We start from the raw sequence: 21540 nt of genomic DNA, 5'->3' as shown, positions 1-21540 counted from the left end.
CGAAACTGGCTGGCCAGCAAGCGGCATAGGTACTCATGCGTCTGTCCCCACGATACCCTTAGCTCTAGAATTAGAAGGGGTCACGAGGCAGCCCAGGCAAAAGGAGATGTTGCAGATCTACATATGCAAATTTCAGAATCCGGGATGGTACAGATAATCAAGTTTTCTCATATCTTTTGTTTTAATATATCCGTTTCTTGTCAGGAGAACTAAAACGCACCAACAAGGAAATGGGATTTCAATGAACAGAGGAAATAGTTACATGGGGGTAGCATTCCCCAAGTGCTCTAGAGTTACAAAACATGCATTGGTTGCTGGGGGTGCCTTCCACCTCCCCCAGCTGTGTGGTGCAGTCCAGTGAGGAGGCAGAGACCCTAAGGATTCAGCTCTAGGAGTTCACCGGCCTTGCATTGCTTCCTTCGCCACAGAAACTCTCAACCTCTTAATATCAACAAGTGGGGCAGTGTGTTCTGCCGCCACACTGACGTTCTAACACACCATTTCCAGGGGTCTGGTGAAATGCATCTATAATCTTGACCACCACCGAAGTCCCTCACGCTGAACGTCCAGTTTGCAGTCAGCATTCCCCGTGCACTAGAAAATTCAGACACTGCAGGAAGCAGAGCGGGGACAACCCACGTCGCAGGCGGAGGGAAGGGCTGGGAGGCGAGATGGCTGGTAAAATGCCTCATCACCCTGAGGACCCGCGTTTGCATCCCCGGAACCCACGGGGAAAGCCGGGCAAGCCTCTGTCCGTGCAGCTGGAAGCACGATGCCCTCGGGTTTGTCCTATGCCACCGAGTCCAGAATGTTCGGAACAGCTAGAGTGGTGTAAGTGGAGAAAAGGCACGAGGACCTCGCTGAGTACACTAGGAAGTTCGTGCGTGCTCTAGAAATCCCGAAACACACACACACACACACACACACACACACACACTTTTTTAATACTCTATTTCTTTTTTAAATTATTTTTATTAATTACAGTTTATTTACTTTTTATCCCCCCGTGCCACCCTCCCTCCTCCCCTCCCAATCCCACCCTCCCTCTTCCCCACTCGTGTCCCTCCCCAAGTCCACTGATAGGGGAGGAGGTCTTCCTTCTCTTCCATCTGACCCTAGTCTATCAGGTCTCATCAGGAGTGGCTGCATTGTCTTCCTCTGTGGCCTGGTAAGGCTGCTCCCCCCTCAGGGGGAGGTGATCAAAGAGCAGGCCAATCAGTTCATGTCAGAGACAGTACGTGTTCCCATTATTAGGGCACCCACTTGGAGACTGAACTGTCTTGGGCTACATCTGTGCAGGGGTTCTAGGTTATCTCCATGCATGGTCCTTGGCTGGAGTATCAGTCTCAGAGAAGACCCCTGTGCCCAGATTTTTAGGACCTGTCGCTGGCCGGAATACCGTGAGTCGGTCTGTCCGCTGAGCTCCACTTGACCGTGCCAGAAGGGCGTGCGGAGCAGAGGTGCGGGCGCCGGTCACCAATCAGGGACGCCGATGCTCCGGCGCGCGCCGCGCCCAATGAGGAGCGCGGACAGTCAGAGGGTGCCGCCATCGCCGCCCGGTTTGAGTCCCGCGGAGCTGCGGCGGGGCCGGCCCGGCCGGCGGCTGCGCCCTCTGCGGACCGCGGGCCCTTTGGGGAGACCGCGGTTCCCGTCCGAGAAGGGCAATGGTGAGTGAGTGTGTCCCAGGCTCCCGGAGGCGTGCGCGGCGGGCGTGTCACCGAGGGGCGCCGCCGCCCTGACGTCCCCCGGCGCCGCGCTGCAGAGGGGGATCGCGGGCAGAGCAGGCTGCGGAGCCTGGGGTCCGGTCCTGTCGCTCAGGCCGGACCCTGCCCCGTCCTGCCCTTCCGAAGCTGTGTCACCTAGTCCCCTGTGGTTTCAGGGTGAGACTACCCCTCCTCACTCACTGCATCGCCGGTGATGCTCTGCAGCGGTCAGGTGCCTGGGCAGGAGCGTCAGCGATGAGCGCACGATGTATGGATACATATACACACACACGCATACATACATATATACATGCACGCACACACATATATATGTGTGTATATATGTATATATGCTGGGCATTGGCCCTCAGGTCTTGTTCATTCTTCGCAGACCTTTTATCACTGAACTGCAACCCCATCCAGGCATCCTCGTATTTGCTGTTCGGAGTTACTGCAGGAGGATTTGTTTGCTCCCTCTGGGCTGAGAGTGGAAGAAAATGCCCAGGCATGCAAGGAGGAGAGGATTTTCAGTTTGCTTCAAAATTATTTGGTTTCACCGATTGTGAATCGGTGAAAAGTGTAATTATTGGAAAATATTTCTAGCATGCTGGCTGTGAAAAAAGCATGAGATAAGGTGAATTTAATTGTGAAAATAAAAACGTGGCTTGTTTGGCTCTGGACTGGAACAGACTGAAGGGGGCTTTTTATTATGCCTGTTTCACTCCATTGTTACAAATGCTTGAGTTGTTTATAACACTTGATTTAATTTTAGCTAGTTGTATGGGACTCGGAATTTAACCACTTTGCTTCTCTGCTTTTCTAAATCTCTTGTAACCTCCCCTAATTTGTGACTCATTTTATTAATTTGAATCTTCCCTCCTTTTCTAGTTTGACTAGAGTTTTGTCTGTTTTACTGTTTTTTTTTTCCTTTGAAGAACCACTTCTGACATTGAGATCGCTGTATGTATTGTTCTGTCTCTATTTTGTTTATTTCTTCCCATATCTTTTTAAAAATTTCTTGCTGCTTTTGCTTTTGCATCTGGCTTGTTCTTGTTTTTTAAGACCTGTGTTTGCGTCATTGACTCCAGATGTTTATTTGACATGTGTCTGAGTTCTCAGTATGTCTCCTGGGAAGCTGAGGTTACTTTTTTGGCTCTTGGGTTTCTTTAACTTAAAAGAAAAATGGCAGATGAACTTAGAAGGAAACCAGAGGACAATATAATCGAGTTTGGGGGGGGGGGGAGAAAACAGGACAGGCAAGCTTTAAATATTGGCATTTGTCATGAGATGGGAGAGAGGACAAAAAAAACAGAATACCTTTTAAGTTCAACATGGACAGCAGAGAAACAGTGAGGAAGCCCAGGGAATCCAGGAAAGCACACTTTCTAAATGTTGAGACCTGGGTGTGAGTAGAGGGGCCATTCACAAGATCTTGTTTCTTAGACTGTAGGGTTACACTAGAGAGAAATATAGACGTCTTACTGAGAAGGGAAAGACCCTCCCAAGAACAGCAGCGACTAGTGGCCTGAGGAAGGAGCACCCAAAGGCTGAGGGAGGAAATGCAGTCCTTGCTTTTTGAGACATTTTCAGAGACATTTACAAAACATCTGCCTCTCCGAAATATATGAAGTTTGTATACCAAGCTTTTCTTGAGCATACTCTGTTCTTTAGTAAAAGTCCCAGGAAGAAAGGGCTTCAGGTCTTCCTCTTCAGACTGGCTTCTTTCATATATTAATCTTCAGATAGCTTTTTTTAAACTCCTATTTTGAATTTGTATATAAACATTTGTAGCTGTGAACTTAACTCTTGCTACTGTCTTTTTGTGCCCACTTTTATTGCAAAGATTCCCCTACCCAGCCATAATATATCCTGATTATGGTTTTTCATTCCTCTACCCCTCCCAGCTCTTCCTAACCTCCTCTCCATTCCCTTTCTGTCTCTCATTACCAAACAAACAGGTTTCTAAGGGATAATAATGAAATATAAGATAAAAAAAATAACACATCTGAGTTAGATAAATCAAAGAGAGGAAAGAGCCCAAGAGGAAGGCACAAGGATCAGAGACCCACTCATTTGCACACTGAGGACTCCCACTTAAAAACTGGAAACCAAGCTGGGCACCGTGGCGCACATTTGGAATCCCACATTTGGAGAAGCAGAGGCAGGCTGATCTCTGTGAGTTCGAGGCCAGCTTAGTCTACAAGTCCAGGACAGCCAAGGCTGCACAGAAGACAAAACAAAACAACAACAACAAAAAACCAACAACCCTGCCTCGAAAAACAAACAAACAAAAACCACAATAAACAGCAACAACAAAAAAGCCGAACACAAACAAACAAACAACCCCCCTGGAAACCAGAGTCTATGCACAGAGGACCTGGTGTAGACATGGCAGGCCTTGTCTCCTCAAGTTCTCAGGTTGCTTTTAGAGGACAGTGTTCTCCATCCCCTCTGGGTCTTACGCTCTTTCTGTTTGCACTTCCAAAGGGTTCCCTGTGCTCTGGGGGAGGGAGTTGATAGGGCTGTGTTCCGAGCCTCTCATTCTCTGCACAGTGTCTGGCTGTGGGTCTCTATCTGCTCCCATCTGCTCCCTGAAGGAAGCTTCTCTGATGATGGCTGAGCAAGGCACCGATCGCATCCCTCTTTCTAGGTCTGTGATACCTCACTCAGGACAATTTTTTCTTTTCTAATTCCATCCATTTACCTGTGAAATTTTTTTTTCTTAGCGATTGAGTTAAATTTTTTACACTGTGTCAGTGTAAAAAAAAAAAATTTTTTTTTTTTTATCCATTCTTCTCTTGAGGTATATGTTAGTTGTTTCCAGTTTCTGGTTGTTATGACTAGAACAGCATTGAGCATGGTTTAGCAAGCATCTTTGTGGGATGAAGTGTCCATTAGCTATATGCCCAAGAGCGGAAGCACTACACTGTTTTCCGTCGTAGCTGTACAAGATTGCGCTCCCACCAGCAATGGATAAGCAGCCTCCTTTCACCAGCATGACCTGTCACTGTTTTATCGATCTTAGCCATCCTGAGGATTCTAAGAAAGAATACCATAGTTTGATTTCTATTTCCCTGATGAGTAAGGATGTTGAATGTTTCCTTAGACATCTGAGTTTCCTCTTTTGAGGACTCTGTTTTGATGTGTACCCCAATTTTTGTATGGGTTATTTATTTTCTTGATATCTAGCTTTTTTAGTTTAAGAGTTTTTAGGTTTTTTTTAGTTATTTTATATATTTTGGTTATTAGTCGAATGTGGAGTTAGTAAAAAAATCTTTTTGCATACCCCAGGATACTGCTTTACTGAAGGATGGTCCTTTGTCATCCAGAAGCTTCTCAGTTTCATGAGGTTCACATTTATTAATTGTTGATCTTAGTGCCTGTGCTGTTGGTGTTCTGTTCCTATGAGTTCCAGGCTGTCCCCACTTTTTCTTCTATTAGGTTCAGTGTATCTGGTTTTATGCTGATGTGTTTGATCTATGTGGAGTTCTGTGCACGGCGATGAGTATGAGTGTGTGTGGATTCTTCTGCATGCAGCCACCCTGCTTGACCAGCACTATTTGTTGAAGATGCTTTCTTTTTTCCGTTGTGTATTTCTGGCTTCTTTATCAAAAATCATGTTTCCATAGGTGTGGTGGTTTAATAGGTATAGCCCCCATAAACTTACTTTTTGAATGGCCCATAGGGCATGCCACTATTTAGAAGGTGTGGCCTTTTTGGAATAGGTTTGGGCTTGTTGGAAGAAGTGCGCCACTGTGGGGACAAGCTTTTTGAAGTCTCCTGTGTTCAAGCTTTAGTAAGTGTGGCACACAGTCTGCTGCTGCCTCGGATCAAGATGTAGAACTCCGTGCTCCTCCAGCACCACGTCTGCCTGCATGCTGCTCATGCAGCATGTCACAGTGTCCTAGTGACTATGACTACAGTGAAACCCCAACTATGACAATACAGGTGCGGAAGTGAGAGAGAGCTAGCAATCTGTCAGTCCTGTCTGTCTGGGCCTGGTGGGGTCTGACATCAGTGTGATGTCATTGATCATTGTGTCTGTCCCAATATCATGCTGTTTTTGTTACTACAGCTCTAGAGTACAACTTGAAATTGGTGATGGCGGTACCTCTGGCAGTTCTTTTATTCAGGATTGTTTTAGCTATCCTGGGATTTTTCTGTTTCCATATGAAGATCTGCAAATCCATATGAAGATCTGCAAATCCATATGAAAATCTGCAAATCCATATGAAGATCTGCAAATCACTTTTGGTATTTTGTGGAATTTTGGTGGGGATTGGGTTGAATCTGTAGGTTAATTTTGGTAAGATGACAATTTTTACTATATCAACCCTAGTGATCCATGAGCATGAAAGTTCTTCACAACTTCTAATATCTTCTTCAATTAAAGTTTTTATCATACAGCTCTTGTTTTTTTAAGATTTATTATGTACACAGTGTTCTGCCTGCAGGCCAGAAGAGGGCTCCACAGCGGATACAACAAATAAATGTGTTTTGAGTGTTATGCCTGCATGTATTTTTTTCTTTTCTATTATTATTTTTTTAAATCATTATGTACAGTGTTCTTCCTGCAGGCCAGAAGAGGGCACCAGATGGCATTATAGATAGTTGTGAGCCACCATGTGGGTGCTGGGGATTGAACTCAGGACCTCTGGAGGAGCAGCCAGAGCTCTTAACCTCTGAGCCATCTCCAGCCCCTATCATACAACCCTTTTACTTGTTTGGTTAGGGTTACCCCAAGATATTTTTATATTATTTGAAGCTATTGTGAAGGGTGTTGTTTTTCTGATTTCTTTCTCAGACTGCTTGCTTTTCATTTGTATATAGGAGGGCTACTGATTCTTATGACTTAATTTTATATCCAGCTACTTTGTTAATCTTACTAATTTTTCTCAAAGAACCATTGCTCTGATTCATTGATTCATGGTTCAGTTTCCATGACTCTGTAACCTTTCAGTTATTTTTGCTGTTGATATCCAGCATTAATCCACAGTGGTCAGCTAAGATGCAGGGAATTAGTTTTCTTGTCTCTGTTGAGACTTGCTTTGTGTCCAGATTCGTGGTCAGTTTTGGAGACTGTTTCATGAGGTGCTGAGAAGACATATTCTTTTGTGTTTGGGTGAAGTTTTCCAAAACTGTGAGTTGCATTTGGTTTAGGACTTCAGTTAGCTTCCACGTTTCTCTGTTTAGCTCTTGTCTCTGTGACAATAGTGGGGCATGGCAGTCTCTCACTGTCAGTGTGTGAGGTATGACATGTGATTGCAGTTGTGGTAGTGGCTCTTTACAACCTTGGTGCCCTTGTGGTTGGAGCATAGATGTTAAGAACTGGCCTGTCCTTTGAGTCAAGTTTTCCCTTTCGACTAGTGTGTAGTGTTCATAGTTATCTCTTTTAATTAGTTTTGGTTTGAAGTCTGTTTTATCAGATATTAAAATTTCTGCACTGGCTTGGTTCTTGGGTCCGTTTGCTAGGAATATTTTGTTCTCTTCTTTTACCCAGAAGTGATGTCTATCCTTGATGTTAAATGTGCTTCCTGGATGCAGCAGAAGGATGGATCCTATTTTCAAATCCAGTCTGTTTGTCTCTTTGTTTTTATTGGAGAACACTAATGGTGAGAGATATCAATAAGCAGTGTTTCTTGGTTCCTGTTATTTTCTTGTGGTGTGTGTGTTGCTTTCTGATCTAGGATTTATGCCCTGTGTTTTCTTGGATATCATAACTTCTGGGTGTTGCAGTTTTCCTTCTAGCGCTGTCCGTAGGCTTGGATTGTAGATATTGCTTAAATTTGGTTTTATCATGCAAGGCCTTTCTCCATCTATTAAGATTGAATGTTTTGCTGCATATAGTAGCCTTTTGTCTTCCAGAGTCTCCAAAGAAGAGTTAAGTGTTGATGGGTGAGCTAGGAGAGTAGGGCTAAGGGCTTCACAGGGGGTGGAAAACAGAGTGTCTCCCTAGGGTCTGCTTTGTCCCCTGGGAATGGGGGCACAGAGTAAGGAGGAGCCGCAGCAGAAAGTCTGCTGCAAAGCTGGGGATAAGAATGGGGGAGGGGGCTGGACTTGGAGGAATGGAAGGAGAGGTCAAGATGTGCATTTAGCCTACCTGCTCTGCTGGCTGCAGTGGCCTGCTGGTTCCCAGGGGATGTCTGCTGGATTTGGGGACTGGGCTAAAGCAATGAGTGCTGTGAAGGAAGTTTGGAAGGGAAGATCTGTGTGATTCCTTGGAGAAGGGAACAGAGAGGAGGAGGAGGCTACAGCAGGTTGTTCCCTGCAGAGCTGGGAGTGAGACTGGGGGATTAGATTTGGAGGAGCTGAGAGAGAAATTAAAATCTCATTCATAGCAGGGAAGCTATTTGCCTACCTGCTTCCCTGGCTAGACTGGCCAGAGAGTTTCCAGGGAAAGCCCCTTGGATTGGCGGCTGGGTATAAGCAGTGAGTTGGAGGACTTTGGAGGTGATGGTCTGTGTGATCATCTCGCGTGCATGCCTGCCTGCCCAAACGTGGGTGTAAAGGCAAAAGGAGAGTCCTTTCTCCCTTATGTGGGATCCAGTGATCAAACTCAGCTATCATGCTTACAAAGCAAGTGTCATCTGGCTGGCCTGAAATTTATTCTTTTGTATACACTTATTATTAAAACTGTTTTTATCCTCTGTGTATCATATTCCTTTAAGTATATTCTGTTTTGTTCTCATGAGCTGCTTTAGTTTTTGCATGTGTAGAACAGTCTTTATTTCTCATTTCGTTCTCATTTCATTTCATACCTTTCATGAATGTAGCCATTCAGTAGGTAGTTCATTACTTTCCGAGTTGAAATACACTGTTTCATGTTTTCTGGCCTTTGGGGTTACTGATAAGAGATGCAATGTTATTTTGATATATGTGCTGTGTAGGGGGAGTTAGCACTTTTCTCTTACATGTTTAAGTTTTGTAAAACTACATAATTATATTTATTTATTTTGTGTGTGTGTATGTGCCATGGCATGCCTGCAGAGGGATTATAGACTGAGACCTCAAGAAGAAATCTCATTAATAAATTGTTTACATAAACATGGACAATCCCGTGGCCAGCACCTGCCTTTGAGGACCTCTAACTTCCAGCCTCCACCCACAGAATACTCTAAAGAACCCGGTCTCTCCAGATGCAGTGGTCAAGCTCTGAACTTGAAAACCCACCCATCCCCACCCAGGAAATCTCTTCCTAGAAATCTTGTCCCCCAAGATATGCTATGCAAAACCTGGCTTCTGCCCAGTTCTCTTCTGCTTCCTGACTGAGCCGAGGCAGCCACCCTCCTGGGTTTTCCCCTCTTAATAAATCTCTTGTGTGTGGTTGTATGGTATGACTTTGTGGTATTTCTTGGTTCCTGGCTGCCAGGAAGCCTTTGTGGGGTTGGCCCTGGCTTAGAGCCAGTCTATCAGACCAAAGTGACATTTGTGGTTTGGACTTATCTGGGCTACCTGGGCCTACAAATATGAACTTAGTTTGACCCTACCAGCAAGATGGAGAAGTGATGGCTTGAGATGCTGGACTCAGACAACTGCATCCTTACAGTATCACAATGTACACATGCAAATTTAGAACTTGACAGTATATATGAAAAAGAAGGCAGTATAACTCTCCAAAAGAAAAAATGGTGCGCGCGCGCGCGCGTGTGTGTGTGTGTGTGTGTGTGTGTGTGTGTGTATACGTGTGTGATGTAGTTTATGTGTGTTTGCATGTGTATATATGCCCAGAGGAGTATGTCAGTTTCTGCCATCTCTTCTTTGGTACCAACAGTTAGATTCTATCTCTGTACCTTTAGCTTGCTGTTTCAGCCCCAGATTTGCCCCAGCCCTCACCCCCAATTCTAAGATTGGTTACAAATACCTAGAACTACAACCAGTTTTTTGTCCTCATGTTTCAACAGCAAGTGCTCTTTTTATTAATTTCCTGAGCCTAGAGATAAAGAACTTTAGAGGTAAACAAAATTTCAAAATTGGCCAGTCAATAAAGCAAATTTTTTTTCTTTTTTTCTTTTGTTTTTTCGAGACCAGGTTTCTCTGTGTAGCGTTGGCTGTCCTGGACTCACTTTGTAGACCAGGCTGACCTCGAACCCACAGAGATCCACCTGCCTCTGCTTCCCTGAGTGCTGGGATCACAGCTGTGTGCCACTGCTCCTAGCAATAAAACAAAATTTAAACAACAGTCAAAAATGTTATCCATAGCTGTGTATGGTTGTACCCAACATTAGTCCCAGAGTTCCAATCAGAGGCACTGAGTTTGAGGGGGGCAGGTCCACATAGCAAATCATGCTACTTAGTGAGACCCTAAAAAACAAACAACAAACAGACACCCCAAAAATCCAAAACAAAACCTCAGCCATAGACTGTACCTACCCAAAGACAGAGTTTCAAATCTTGTAAGCAAGGTTGATGGACTGTTATAAGCAGAAAATAAAGGAGGACTGCGAAGAAATTAGAACCATTATGACTGAGACCTGTTTCGCATGATTAAAAGGCCGAACCAAAAGTTCTTGGCATTTAAGTGGGTGTGTATGTGTTTCCTGAAGGAATTCTAAACCTTTGTGCCCACGTCTGTGGTATGTATGTTTCAAAATTTCATAATGAAACACATTGCTTTCTGCAGTTTGTGTGTTCTAAAAAAATCACACTTCAAAGATTTATCAGTAAGTAGTTTTCTAAGAATTCTCATCAAAATGGCTGGTGGCTGTGTATGTCCGCACAAACTGCTCAGGAGGATGAGGAAGGAAGGTGGTTAATGTAACACTAATTTGGGCTACACACTAGGGTGCTCCCTCAAAAGTAAAATTTCTGTCTAGACCTTAGGCAGTTGTTGAGGTCACCATTTGGTGCCCTGCCTCCCTGCCTGATTCATCCTTACTCCTCATTGTCTGCTTTTCTGTCTTCTAAATGTGACTTAAAAACCTTGTTATTACCTTCACTTATTTAATTATTTGTATGCAAATTGGGTGCGTGTGTGGAGGCCAGAGGACAGTTTCTGAGAGTTGGTTCTCCTTCCACCCTCTGATTCCTGGAATTGGAATCAAGGCCTTGGGTTTAATTTACCTTCTAAGGCTTTTGTGCTGGTTTCTACATGTGACTTTGTATTATGCAGTAAAAACAAAACTCTTCATTAATGTGTGTGTGTGTCATGCGTGTTTGTGAGTATGCACATTCCACAGTGTGTATGGTGGGGTCACGGTACAACTTGAAGTTGCATCTTACCTATAACATGAGTTCCAGGGTTGAACTCTGCTCATCATGCTCAGCAGGAAGCACATCTATCGTTTAAGTCCTCTTACTGCTCCCACTCTGCATTCTTCCTACAGCTTTAAATCGTAAAGTTCAACTTGCTTTAGAACAAAAGCACCCTTTGTTTTTCTTTATCTTAGAATGTGTCACATATGCTTATATCTGAGGTTAGATTTAAACTGTTTCCTTACTTGGTTTATCATCCTATTCTTAGGACATTTTCTTTCTTTCTTTCTTTTTTCTTTTTTTCTAAATTACAGTTTGTTCCCTTTGTAGCCCACCTGTAGCTCCCTCCCTCTTCCCCTTCCCAATGCCATCCTCCCTCCCTCTTTGCCACCCATGCCCCTCCCCCAGTCCACTGATAGGGGAGGTCCTCCTCCCCTTCCCTCTGACCCTAGCTTATTAGGTCTCCTCAGGACTGGCTGCATTGTCTTCCTCTGTAGCCTGCTGGTAAGGCTGCTCCTCCCTCAGGGGGAGGTGATCAAAGAGCAGGCCAATCAGTTTATGTCAGAGACGGTCTGCTCCCGTTACTAGGGAACCCACTTGGACACTGAGCTGCCATGGGTTACATCTGTGCAGGGGGTTCTAGGTTATCTCCATGAATGGTCCTTGGTTGGAGTATCAGTCTCAGAAAAGACCCCTGTGCCCAGATTTTTTCTGTTGCTCTCCTTGTGGAGCTCCTGTCCACTTAGGACATTTTCAAGGTGGCATTATAAATGCTAAGAAATAATGCATTGGTAACAGGTACAAATACAAAAACATTTGATAGACAGTAGAGAAATATGCCTAGACTGTAGATTGCAATGAAGTTCATAGTATAGGAAATGACACTGTTGCAAATTTTGTTCTTGCATAAATTCATTTTTTTTTTCATTAGTTCTCAAAAGAAACACTAGGTCAGCAGCTGACAGTGTTTTTGCAGAAGATACAGGTTAGATCCCAGTGCTCAGATCAGGTGCTTACTTAGGGGAATCCTGATGTGTAGCAATTTTCTCTGAGATAAAACATTTCATCTTGAGGGAAGGAAGCTCTTTGAGACCCAGCATGTTCAGAAAAGAGGTGAATCACTTAATTAAAGTAAGTAAACAGCTTCAAAGCCTCAGGAACTTCCTGAAACTGAGTAGGCCCCTTGCTCTCCAAGATTATATAAGTAGCAAAAACTGCAGAAAGCTACCCTTAGTCCAGCAGGGGTGCCTGGAAGAGGCTTAAACCAAATGAGTAGATGCCAGAAAAGATACTGTTGAGCTGCGGATGCCATGTGCAGTGTTCTACAGGTTTCCCACTTCTGCGAGTCATCACTGTGCTGGGGGTGGGCCTTTGGCGATGCAGAGGTCTCCCACTCATTTCTCCTCTCTCAGATTTCTGTAAGTAATCCCAAGAAAACACACTGACTTTGCAAGTCAGACTTTGGTGATGTCCTTATGTCAGTCTGTCATCAGTTTCTTCCCAGGGGTAAGTAGACATCCCTGTCACACTTGTCACACATCAGGGTCAACACCCTTTTCTGGCCACCAAAAGTGTGCGCGTATGCACACACACATACAGACTTAAAACAAAAATTTTATTTTTGCGTATTGATTTTCTTACTCAGGGCTTTGAGTCTTGTTTCTTGTTTGTTTCTTATTTGACAAAATATGTTTTTTCGGTCCTTTTTTTTTTTTTCCATGTGAATTTTCACATATTCTTTGGCATTTTGTTGGCTTTTGAAAGCTTTTTGCTTTGTTGTCTTTCACCTTCCTTAATTTTCATATATTAATATATTTCCATACTTCCTATACAGAAGGTTTTTTTTTTTCCTCATGAGGAAATTCTGTTCTTATATCCAAAGGTCAGTTGGCTGTTTTTAAAAGTTTCACTGTACAGCCAGATTCTAAAGATGCCTCCATAATCCAGAGCTGGGGCTCTCAGCCTGTCAGTCACCGTCCCGTTGGGGGTTGAGCAACCTTTTCACAGAGATTGTTCAACAGCCTGCATTGTGGATATTTACATTATGATCCATAACACTAGCAAAATTACAGTTATGAAGTAGCAACAAAATAATTTTGTGGTGGTGGGGGTCATCACAACATGAACTGTACTAAAGGGTCAGAGCATTAGGAAGGTTGAGGACCACTGGTCTAAGATGTCTCTCTTGGAACTTCATGTCTTTTTCTCTTCCTCATAAACTATTAACTCAACTGGGACTGCCCACATGTGCATGAGTACGGTACCATCCATTGGAGCATCCCAGTAGCCAAAGAGGAGTGATTGTCTGTCTCCCAGCAGCTACCAACTGCCGCTAGCTCCTAAGTAAGGGTGGAGACGTGAACAGAATTTTCTTATTTATGCCAGAATTTTGGCTGGCGTCATCTTGTGCAAGCAACCATAGCTGCTGTGAATTCACAAATGCAATAGCCATGTTGTATTCATATGGCAGCGTTTTCTTTCCTCCTCTGTGATGTTCCCGGAGCATGGGGACACTGATTAAAAAAAAAAATGTTCTGTTTGAGGCTGACATTCAGCATTCACAGTCCCCTTTTCTCTTCTTTTTTCTTTCCTTTTTCTTTTTCTTGAGTCAAGGATTTACTACATAGTTCTGCCTGATCTGGAATTTGATATTAGGTCAGGCTGAGCTCAAATTCAGAAAGATCCACCTGCCTCTGCCTCCTGAGTATTGGGATTAAAGGTATGCACTGCTATGCTTGGAGCAGTCACAATCTTGATAAGAAAGAATTCATCCAGATTTCATTGGGGTTTTGATTAGAGAAAATCTCTTCGTATGTTAGAAATGGGCAAGAAGCTGGAAAGATGCTGGGAGTATTTAAAGTATCCTATTGTGGTTACAAAGCCTTGCACGCTAGCGATTTCCTCCTTTACACTTTAAGCTGGTTGTTTTATTCCAGTGACTGTTCAAGCCTTCATAATTAACTACTGTTAATAAATAGACATTTCTAATAGCTAGACAGGCTCCCTAGAGGTGGATTCCAGATTAATAAAGATGCAGTGTACAGAGATTATTGAGGCTGGCATCCCAACAGACGGTCATGTTCTGGTGTTCATTCATCATATAGTTCATCCGAGCATCAGGATTGTGTGGCAGTGGGAGAGTTAGAATGAATAGTAAATGTGTTTTTGCTATTGTAAGTTGCAAAAAAGTGATGCCAACCATAATGTGTAGGCAATATATGAAGAAGAAAGCATGAAGTGAAGGAATCTAGTCACTCTAAGTTTCCAGTGTTTTTTTTCACCATTAGTTTTGTAAATATCTGTGGATCATTTTAGGAGCCAGTGACCTTTGAGGATGTGGCTGTGAACTTCACCTTAGGAGAGTGGGCTTTGTTGGATTCTTATCAAAAGGAGCTCTACAGAGATGTGATGAAGGAGACCTTTAGCAACCTGATCTCCATAGGTAAAAAAATACAGCATGATACTTTTCCTTGTTCATTCAGAAAAATAACTGTTTCTTGCTCATCTGTGCAGTTGCATAATTTGAAATATTGAAAGATGTTGGTGAACATTATATGCCTTATTACATTCTGGTGCGAGGGCATAGAATGTAGTGCTTTTTATGTACTGTTGAATGATACTTTCTTTGGGTTTACCTTCCAGGGAGAACTGAGGAAGAAAACATTGAGCATTACCAAAATGTGAGGAGAAATCTGAGGTAATTTACAATCAAAGAAAAAGGAACTTATATCACATACTTTAAAGTGATAGAAAATGAGGCCCAAATTTACAGCTAAATGTAAATTGGTTTTAAAACTTCATTGAACGCAAACATTCAAAATCACAGGATCACAACTCTGTAATGCAATGTTGTACAGTGTCATGCAGCTTTGCGTTTTATGAACTGTTTCCCAATTCTGTCATTGTACAAAGTCTTTCCATACAAAATTATTTAATATACTTTTATCAAGTTACCTTTAAACTTTGACTATAAAATATATGTGTGTGCTTGGGATATTTTGTGATCCACCTTCAATAAATTGCATTAAAATACTTAGCTATCCCAATTCCATAAAGCCTGATGCACACCATTTTGCATAAAGAATATTCAACTTTGGTACCTTTGGAAAAGACTGTGTTTGCCAAATATAAGCCAACATGAAATGGAAAAATTTAAAGAATTAAGCATGAAATAAGCTAAACAAATCACTGTGTATCTGTAGTGTTTTTTCACCATTCTTTTTGTAAATTTATGTGTATTATTTAGGAGAGCGCAGAGACATTAGAGAAACTAAGAAGACTGTATGCAGGAACAAGTGTGGGCTACAACACCCACCCTCCAGCACCTCTTTTGGCTGGCCATAAAACTACAGTAATATTCTTTTTTTTTTTTTTTTCAGCATTCACATGGTTGAAGGACTCCGTGAATTTGAACATGGTATTCAGTATGGAGAAACCCACCAACAGATTGGAGAGCATGCTGTCAATGCGTACGAGCCTCCTGGAGTAGCTCATGAAAACAGTGTGTGCGAAAATGATGGCGTCAGTCTCTCACAGGCCCATGTGCCCCTCAGAGGTCCAGGTGCAGAGAAACCATATAGGGATCAGCAATGTGTGGGAAAGCATTTTAAGCATAAGAAGTGTTGGAAGGATTTTACACACTCTGAGTCCCTTCTTACCCTTGAGAACCCTTCCAGAGAGAAACCCTGTGGAAATAAACCATCTAATGAGCCCTGTAGGAGTCTCGCTTCTGATCGAGATTGTGAGACAACTCATACTGGAGATAATTTCCATGACTATAAACAGCTTGAAACAGCTCTCATGACATGCCGTTATGTTCAGTCACACGAAAGAATCCAAACTGGAGAAAAACCATTTGTGTGTAAGGAGTGTGGAGAAGCCTTCATTAATTCCAGCCACCTTATCAAACATTATAAAATTCATACTAGAGAAAAGACGTTTGCATGTAAGTATTGTGGAAAAGTTTTCATCCACCCAAGGGCCTGTTACAATCATGAGCGCACTCACACTGGAGACAGACCTTATGTATGTAAACAGTGTGGCAAAGCCTGTATTCATTCTTACCACCTTCTCCAACATGAAAGAAGTCATACCCGAGAGAAACTTTATGCTTGTAAGCAGTGTGGGAAGGTATTTGGACGTTCTTCATACCTTCGCAAACATGAACGAATCCACACTGGGGAGAAACCTTATTTATGTAAGCATTGTGGGAAAGCCTTCAGCGATCCCACCACCCGCAACAATCACGAGAGGACTCACACTGGGGAGAAGCACTACGTTTGTAAACAGTGTGGGAAAGCCTTCATCCGTTCTTCTCAGCTTCTGATCCATGAAAGAATTCACACTGGAGAGAAGCCTTACTCGTGTAAACATTGTGGGAAAGCCTTCACCTACTCCAGTGCCTGCTACATTCATGAACGGATTCACACGGGAGAGAAACCCTATGTTTGCAAGCAGTGTGGGAAGGCCTTTACCTGTTCCACGTACCTTCACAAACATGAACGAATCCACACGGGAGAGAAACCTTATTCATGTAAGCAGTGTGGGAAAGCCTTCATCCAACACAGGGCTTGTTACAATCACGAACGACTTCACACTGGAGAGAAACCGTATGTGTGCGTGCAGTGTGGGCATGCATTCACTTTTTCAAAATCCCTTCAAATCCACGAAAGAAACCACACTGGAGAGAAACCATATGTGTGCAAGCAGTGTGGGAAAGCGTTCACATGTTCTACGTATCTTCACCAACATGAACGAACTCATAATGAAAAGAAATCCAGTGGATAGAACTCAGAGCAATGTAAATCCTATGAGAGTCTTTGTATCCAGCTTTCTGTTACTACAAGGAGTGAAGGAAGTATGGGGGAAAACCAAGAGACTATGAGACCAGCAATTGTGTAATTTTTACTTGCGTGTGTAAGTACACATAGGATGAAGCCTTATATTCCAACACCAGGGCTATGCAGGTTTAGAGGACAACAGTATTGAGTAAATCTTAGGCTACATGGTGTGAGATTTACGAAGAGCCATCTCTAACCAAATGAAATTGTCCTTATGACAAGAAAAAGAAAATTGTATATTTCAAATAAGAGTTGTTAAATTTTCTCATGTAGTTGAATATGGTATAAGCAAGAAATGTGAGGAACCAGACACGATTTTTTGGTAGAATATTACTGAAAACCTGAAATACACTAAAAATGACAATAAGTACTCTGCAAGGAACAACAGTAGCAAGTGTATAAAGAAACGACTTGAATTTTGATGATCAAAGTCTGTTTGGTAAATTAATTGAATTAGGATTGAATGGCTGCTGTTTTTAAATCAATACAGTTTCTTTTAGTAGTAAGCTATATTGAATTTGTTGAATTCAGATGCATTTGTAATAATCCAGTATGCTTAATTTTTACGTACATTTTGAGTAATCATGTTTCCTATGAAGTTGAAACTGTGTATTTGTTTTAGTATTTTTCTGGCTGTTATTTTATGGCATTTTAAAAAATACTATTATTAATTGCTTGGCAGTTTCCTTGTGTTTAGATGCATATTTGGATTTTTCTCAGAGTAACATTCTTACGTAGATTTTATGTTTTGTAGCTGTAACGTGTACTTTCGTCCAATAAGTTTTTGATGATTTATTATTTATTTTGTATGTGTGTATGGCATAGCACAGGTATGGAGTTTAGTGAACAAAATTCAAGAATCGCTTCCCTGCCTGGCTTCCTCCACAAGCACTTTTACTCACTGAGCCTTGTCGCAAGCCCCAAATAGGATTCTGTACTGTTACTGTCTTTTGTTTTGTGGGACAGTCTCTCCAGGAATTGTCTCTCCAGGAACTATGGAGACCGGGCTGGCTTTGTGTTTGCAGGGACCTGCCTGCTCTCTGCCTCACAAGTGCTGGCATTACAGGTGTGTGTGCCACTACGGAATTTTTTAATACATTTTTTCTTTTATATTCGTTAACTTTTCTAATAGGTATATTAAAGAACGTTAACTTCCTCATTTACTGAGAAGGGATCTTCAGTTACCCTTTCATAGTCAACATGGTTTTAAATTGTATGTCTTTATAAGTTAAAACCCGCTGTCATGTTCAGCAGTTTGGAACTGGTTTTTAACATGTAAACTTCACTTTATGCTTATGCTGCTCAACTTTTATTACAAGGTTTTTTTTTTTTTTACAACTTTTATTACAAGAAATATACCATGCTGATATAAGTGGTTCATTGGTCAAAAATGCGTGAGACAGTATCATTTATCCCAATAAAGAGGGATGAATCATAGGGAATCCTTTCAAGTAATGGTGGTGCTATTTCTTTTTAGATGCAATTTCTACGCTGTTTGACACTTGTTTTAAAGGAATTGATTACATTTTAATGTAGTTTCTATTTGCTTGGTGTTTCTATTTGCTGAAAGTACTTTGTGGTTGAATATAGTTCCTACTTTTGTAACTGTAATTATTGTCCTCCCTGAAAAGTTGTGATATAGAGAGGAAGAAATAGTTCACGAGTATTGGTTATTCCCATTTTTAAAAGGTGGCAGTTTTGTGCATTTTCATGATTCGAATTTCATTTGAATTTTCAAGCAGATGTCCAAGATGTGACTGTTTTTAGCCTCTCCTGGTTACTGAGGATTACCTTCTCCTCAGGTGGTCCTTTTCCAGGCATTGACACAATTGCGGAGACTCGCTTTTCACTGTGTTGCTTGCTGTCTACTCAGCATTTCATTAAAATACAGAGCTCTGTTTCCCATTAATACCAGTGCTTCTTAGATTCCATAAAACTGCATACTCGTAAACCATGGTAGATAAAAAAATGAGCAAGATGTGTATTTAGTACATCCAAACTGGTGAACATTAACCCTTCACCTCCATTGTTAAGTTGCCCTAATTGCTTAGTGTAACGTTTGTTAAAAGCATCCAACCATGTGTATTTTGTAATAAATCATTCATTTGGCTGTAATGGGCTGTGTAGTGTTTGCTGGCTTTGTGTATTTGTATGCATGGTCGTCTTCACACTGCATCACTAGGGCTGCCCCTAATCATTATAGCAGACAGTGTAATTCACTATGTTGGCCCCGCATGGGATTAGGCTTTAAGAGTGTATGCTATTTATTCTTGATCTTTAGCTTGTTTTCCCAGTGTCGTTGTTAAACAAATTGCTTATATCGTAAGGCAGACCCTTGGAAGTCGGTTATCTTTCTTATTTCAGTTGAGGGCATTTAGTTTTAAAATCTGCTATGTCCTTTATGACTGTAAAAGTACACGTATGTATATATGAGGCTTCTAGCAGATGCTTAACAATGGACAGACATAGAGCACCATTGTTTCAAACAAGATGGCGATTCTCAGAGAGTATGTATTACACTGTGCTTTTCATCTATCTTTCACATGTCAGCGTAGTAGATTAAGAACTTTTAGAATTCAGCACACAGTATAGAGGGACCCTTTGTTCTCCACACTGTCATGGAAAAACTTACGGTGGCAATGCCTGGTGTGGATTCTTTGGTGGAAAAAAGTGAAGTGGTGGGCTGGAGACATGGCCCAATGGTTAAGAGCACTGGCTGTTCTTCCAAAGGTCCTGAGTTTAATTCCCAGCAACCACATGGTGGCTCACAACCATCTCTAAAGTGAGCTGATGCCCTCTTCTGGCGTGCAGGTCTACATGCAGTAGAGCACTCATATACATAAAAGAAATAAATCTTTTAAAAAAAGTGAAGTGGTAGGCAAATATTAAACTATTAATGAGATGGGAATAAAAACAGGGTTAGAATTCAGTTTTAGTGGGCAGTGGTGGCGCATGCCTTTAATCCCAGAAGGAGGCAGAGGCAGGAGGATCTCAGAGTTTGAGGGTAATCTGGTCTACAGAGTGAGTTCCAGGACAGCCAAGGTACAGGGAGAAACCGTCTCTCAAAAAAACCAAAACAAGAACAGAAAGCAAAAATCAAAATAAAGGTTGTTAATTAATTAAACTTAAATAATTAAAGTTAATTAAACTTTCTAGGCCTTTGGAATCCTGTTTTATGTATAATAAACTGGGCAAAAGAAGTACATAAAACTGTTGGTAAATATAGAACACCACAATATAAAGTAATTTTAATTTTTGGGAATTGATATGTGGAGGAATTAACTTTCATACATTTACTGAGTACTTGGAGCTCTCGGCTTAGAATTCTGTTTAGTTATTTGATCAGCTCTTGTTTTAGGGGTTCTTTGAATTCTTGCTGTTTGTGTGTGTGTGAGAAAGCTAGAGAGACAGAGAGAGAGGCACACAGACACAGAGTTCATGGGCACCATGGGCATGTAGACACTCTCAGAAGCCAGCCGAGGGCATGAGACACCCTGGAATTTGAGTTGCAGATGGTTGTGAGTTAATCATGGGTACTAACAATTAAACCCAAGTCCGCTGAAAGCTCCGCAAGTACTCCCTAAGTTTCTCCAGCCTCGTATTTAGGTATTTCATAGTTATTGGCATATGAATGTAACTGTTTGCAAACATATTAATCCTCCGTTGGCTATACATACTGATCCTAAACAAAGATTTTCTTCTATAGGCTTTTCAGTAAATTGTCTTTTTTTTTCCCCTGTATTGCAACTTTTTAATGAAATTCTCTATGTTAATATCCGGCATTATTTCCCAAGTACTTGTGGTGGTTGTTTGTGTATCTGTGCACAAGATTTAACAGAATAGAAGCAGGCTACTTTCCACATTTTCCAGGTTGTGAAAGATTTGCCAAGCTCAACTAGTGTATAGTTCTGAGCTGCATTAGTGAACCAGATAGAAAGGAAGCAGGGACGGACTGGACTCTCCCTAGGCCCCTCCAGCTTCCGGGCCAGGCATAGTATTTGGTGTCTCTCTTCTGAATCTTAAAGAATGCATTTGTCTGTATCTGCTTTGAACTATTTTCCTTCTGATTCTTGTAACAGTTTTGGAGTTTAAGATCTTATGTTAATTTTTAAAAGCAGGGTAAGCGGTTCTACCTTCTCAGTAGCTATCTGGTTAAGCAGTACCTGCTTGTGGTATAAGAGTCTTTCTCCATAATATGTCTGTAGCATCTGTCAAAATTAGGTTGCTGCAGCCACACGGATTTATATCTCAGTCCTCTGTTCCACTGACTTGCATCTCCGCATGCTCCAGTATGTTGTTATTTGTTCAAAGTCTCTTTAATTTTCAGTCATTCTTTCAGATGTTTTTTTCTAGAAATTTGTGAAGAATTTTTCTAGAATTTTGACAGAGATTGGACGGAATCTAATGCTAACAGGTCTGTCTTCACAGCACTAATTCCGCCAGCCCATAAACACAAAGTCACATCTTGTGGCACTGTCTTAACATTTTTTTCTTCACTCTTTACCTTTTTCTCTATTGCTTCCTTGTTTAGGTTTATTCCAGCAGGGTTTCTTGTTGATGAGGATTTTTTCTGTGTTTGTTTTGTTTTCTAAGACAGGGTTTCTCTGTGTAGCCCTGCTGTCTTGGAAACCATTCTACAGGCTGGTCTCGAACTCAGTGAGATCTGCCTGCCTCTGCCTCTCAAGTGCTGCATTAAAATGTGGGCAGTCACCTTCCAGCTGATGATGTTTTTTTGTTGTTGTTGTTTTGTTTTGTTTTGGGGGGGTCGGGGTTGAGACAGTTTCTCTGTGTAGTCTTGACTGTTC

At 42.0% G+C, this 21540-nt stretch overlaps 1 protein-coding gene across 2 annotated transcripts; it reads left to right on the top strand.

Moving 5' to 3' along the window:
- The first annotated feature begins 1542 nt into the window (after positions 1-1542).
- On the top strand, positions 1543-18850 carry LOC110561479 (zinc finger protein OZF-like). Of its 2 annotated transcripts, XM_021657921.2 has the most exons (4): positions 1543-1667; positions 14211-14337; positions 14538-14592; positions 15275-18850. In XM_021657921.2, the coding sequence occupies exons 1-4, from the start codon at positions 1665-1667 to the stop codon at positions 16680-16682; spliced, it is 1593 nt and encodes a 530-aa protein (XP_021513596.1). In that variant the 5' UTR covers positions 1543-1664; the 3' UTR covers positions 16683-18850. The 2 variants fall into 2 exon arrangements, with proteins under 2 accessions (XP_021513596.1, XP_060226996.1); XM_060371013.1 differs by lacking the exons at positions 1543-1667; positions 14538-14592 and having other exon boundaries at positions 14210-14337.
- The last annotated feature ends 2690 nt before the right edge of the window (positions 18851-21540 follow it).

The sequence above is a fragment of the Meriones unguiculatus genome, chromosome 17, assembly GCF_030254825.1.
Source record: "Meriones unguiculatus strain TT.TT164.6M chromosome 17, Bangor_MerUng_6.1, whole genome shotgun sequence".
Lineage (NCBI taxonomy): Eukaryota > Metazoa > Chordata > Mammalia > Rodentia > Muridae > Meriones > Meriones unguiculatus.
The sequence above is the reverse complement of the archived record's forward strand: the minus strand, read 5'-3'. Positions and strand labels throughout refer to the sequence as shown.

Bases quoted from the DNA above. Each gene is read 5' to 3' on its own strand.
- LOC110561479 (XM_021657921.2), top strand. The intron at 14,338-14,537 runs GTAAAAAAATAC...TTTACCTTCCAG, and splicing joins TAGCAACCTGATCTCCATAG to GGAGAACTGAGGAAGAAAAC. The intron at 14,593-15,274 runs GTAATTTACAAT...TTTTTTTTTCAG, and splicing joins AATGTGAGGAGAAATCTGAG to CATTCACATGGTTGAAGGAC.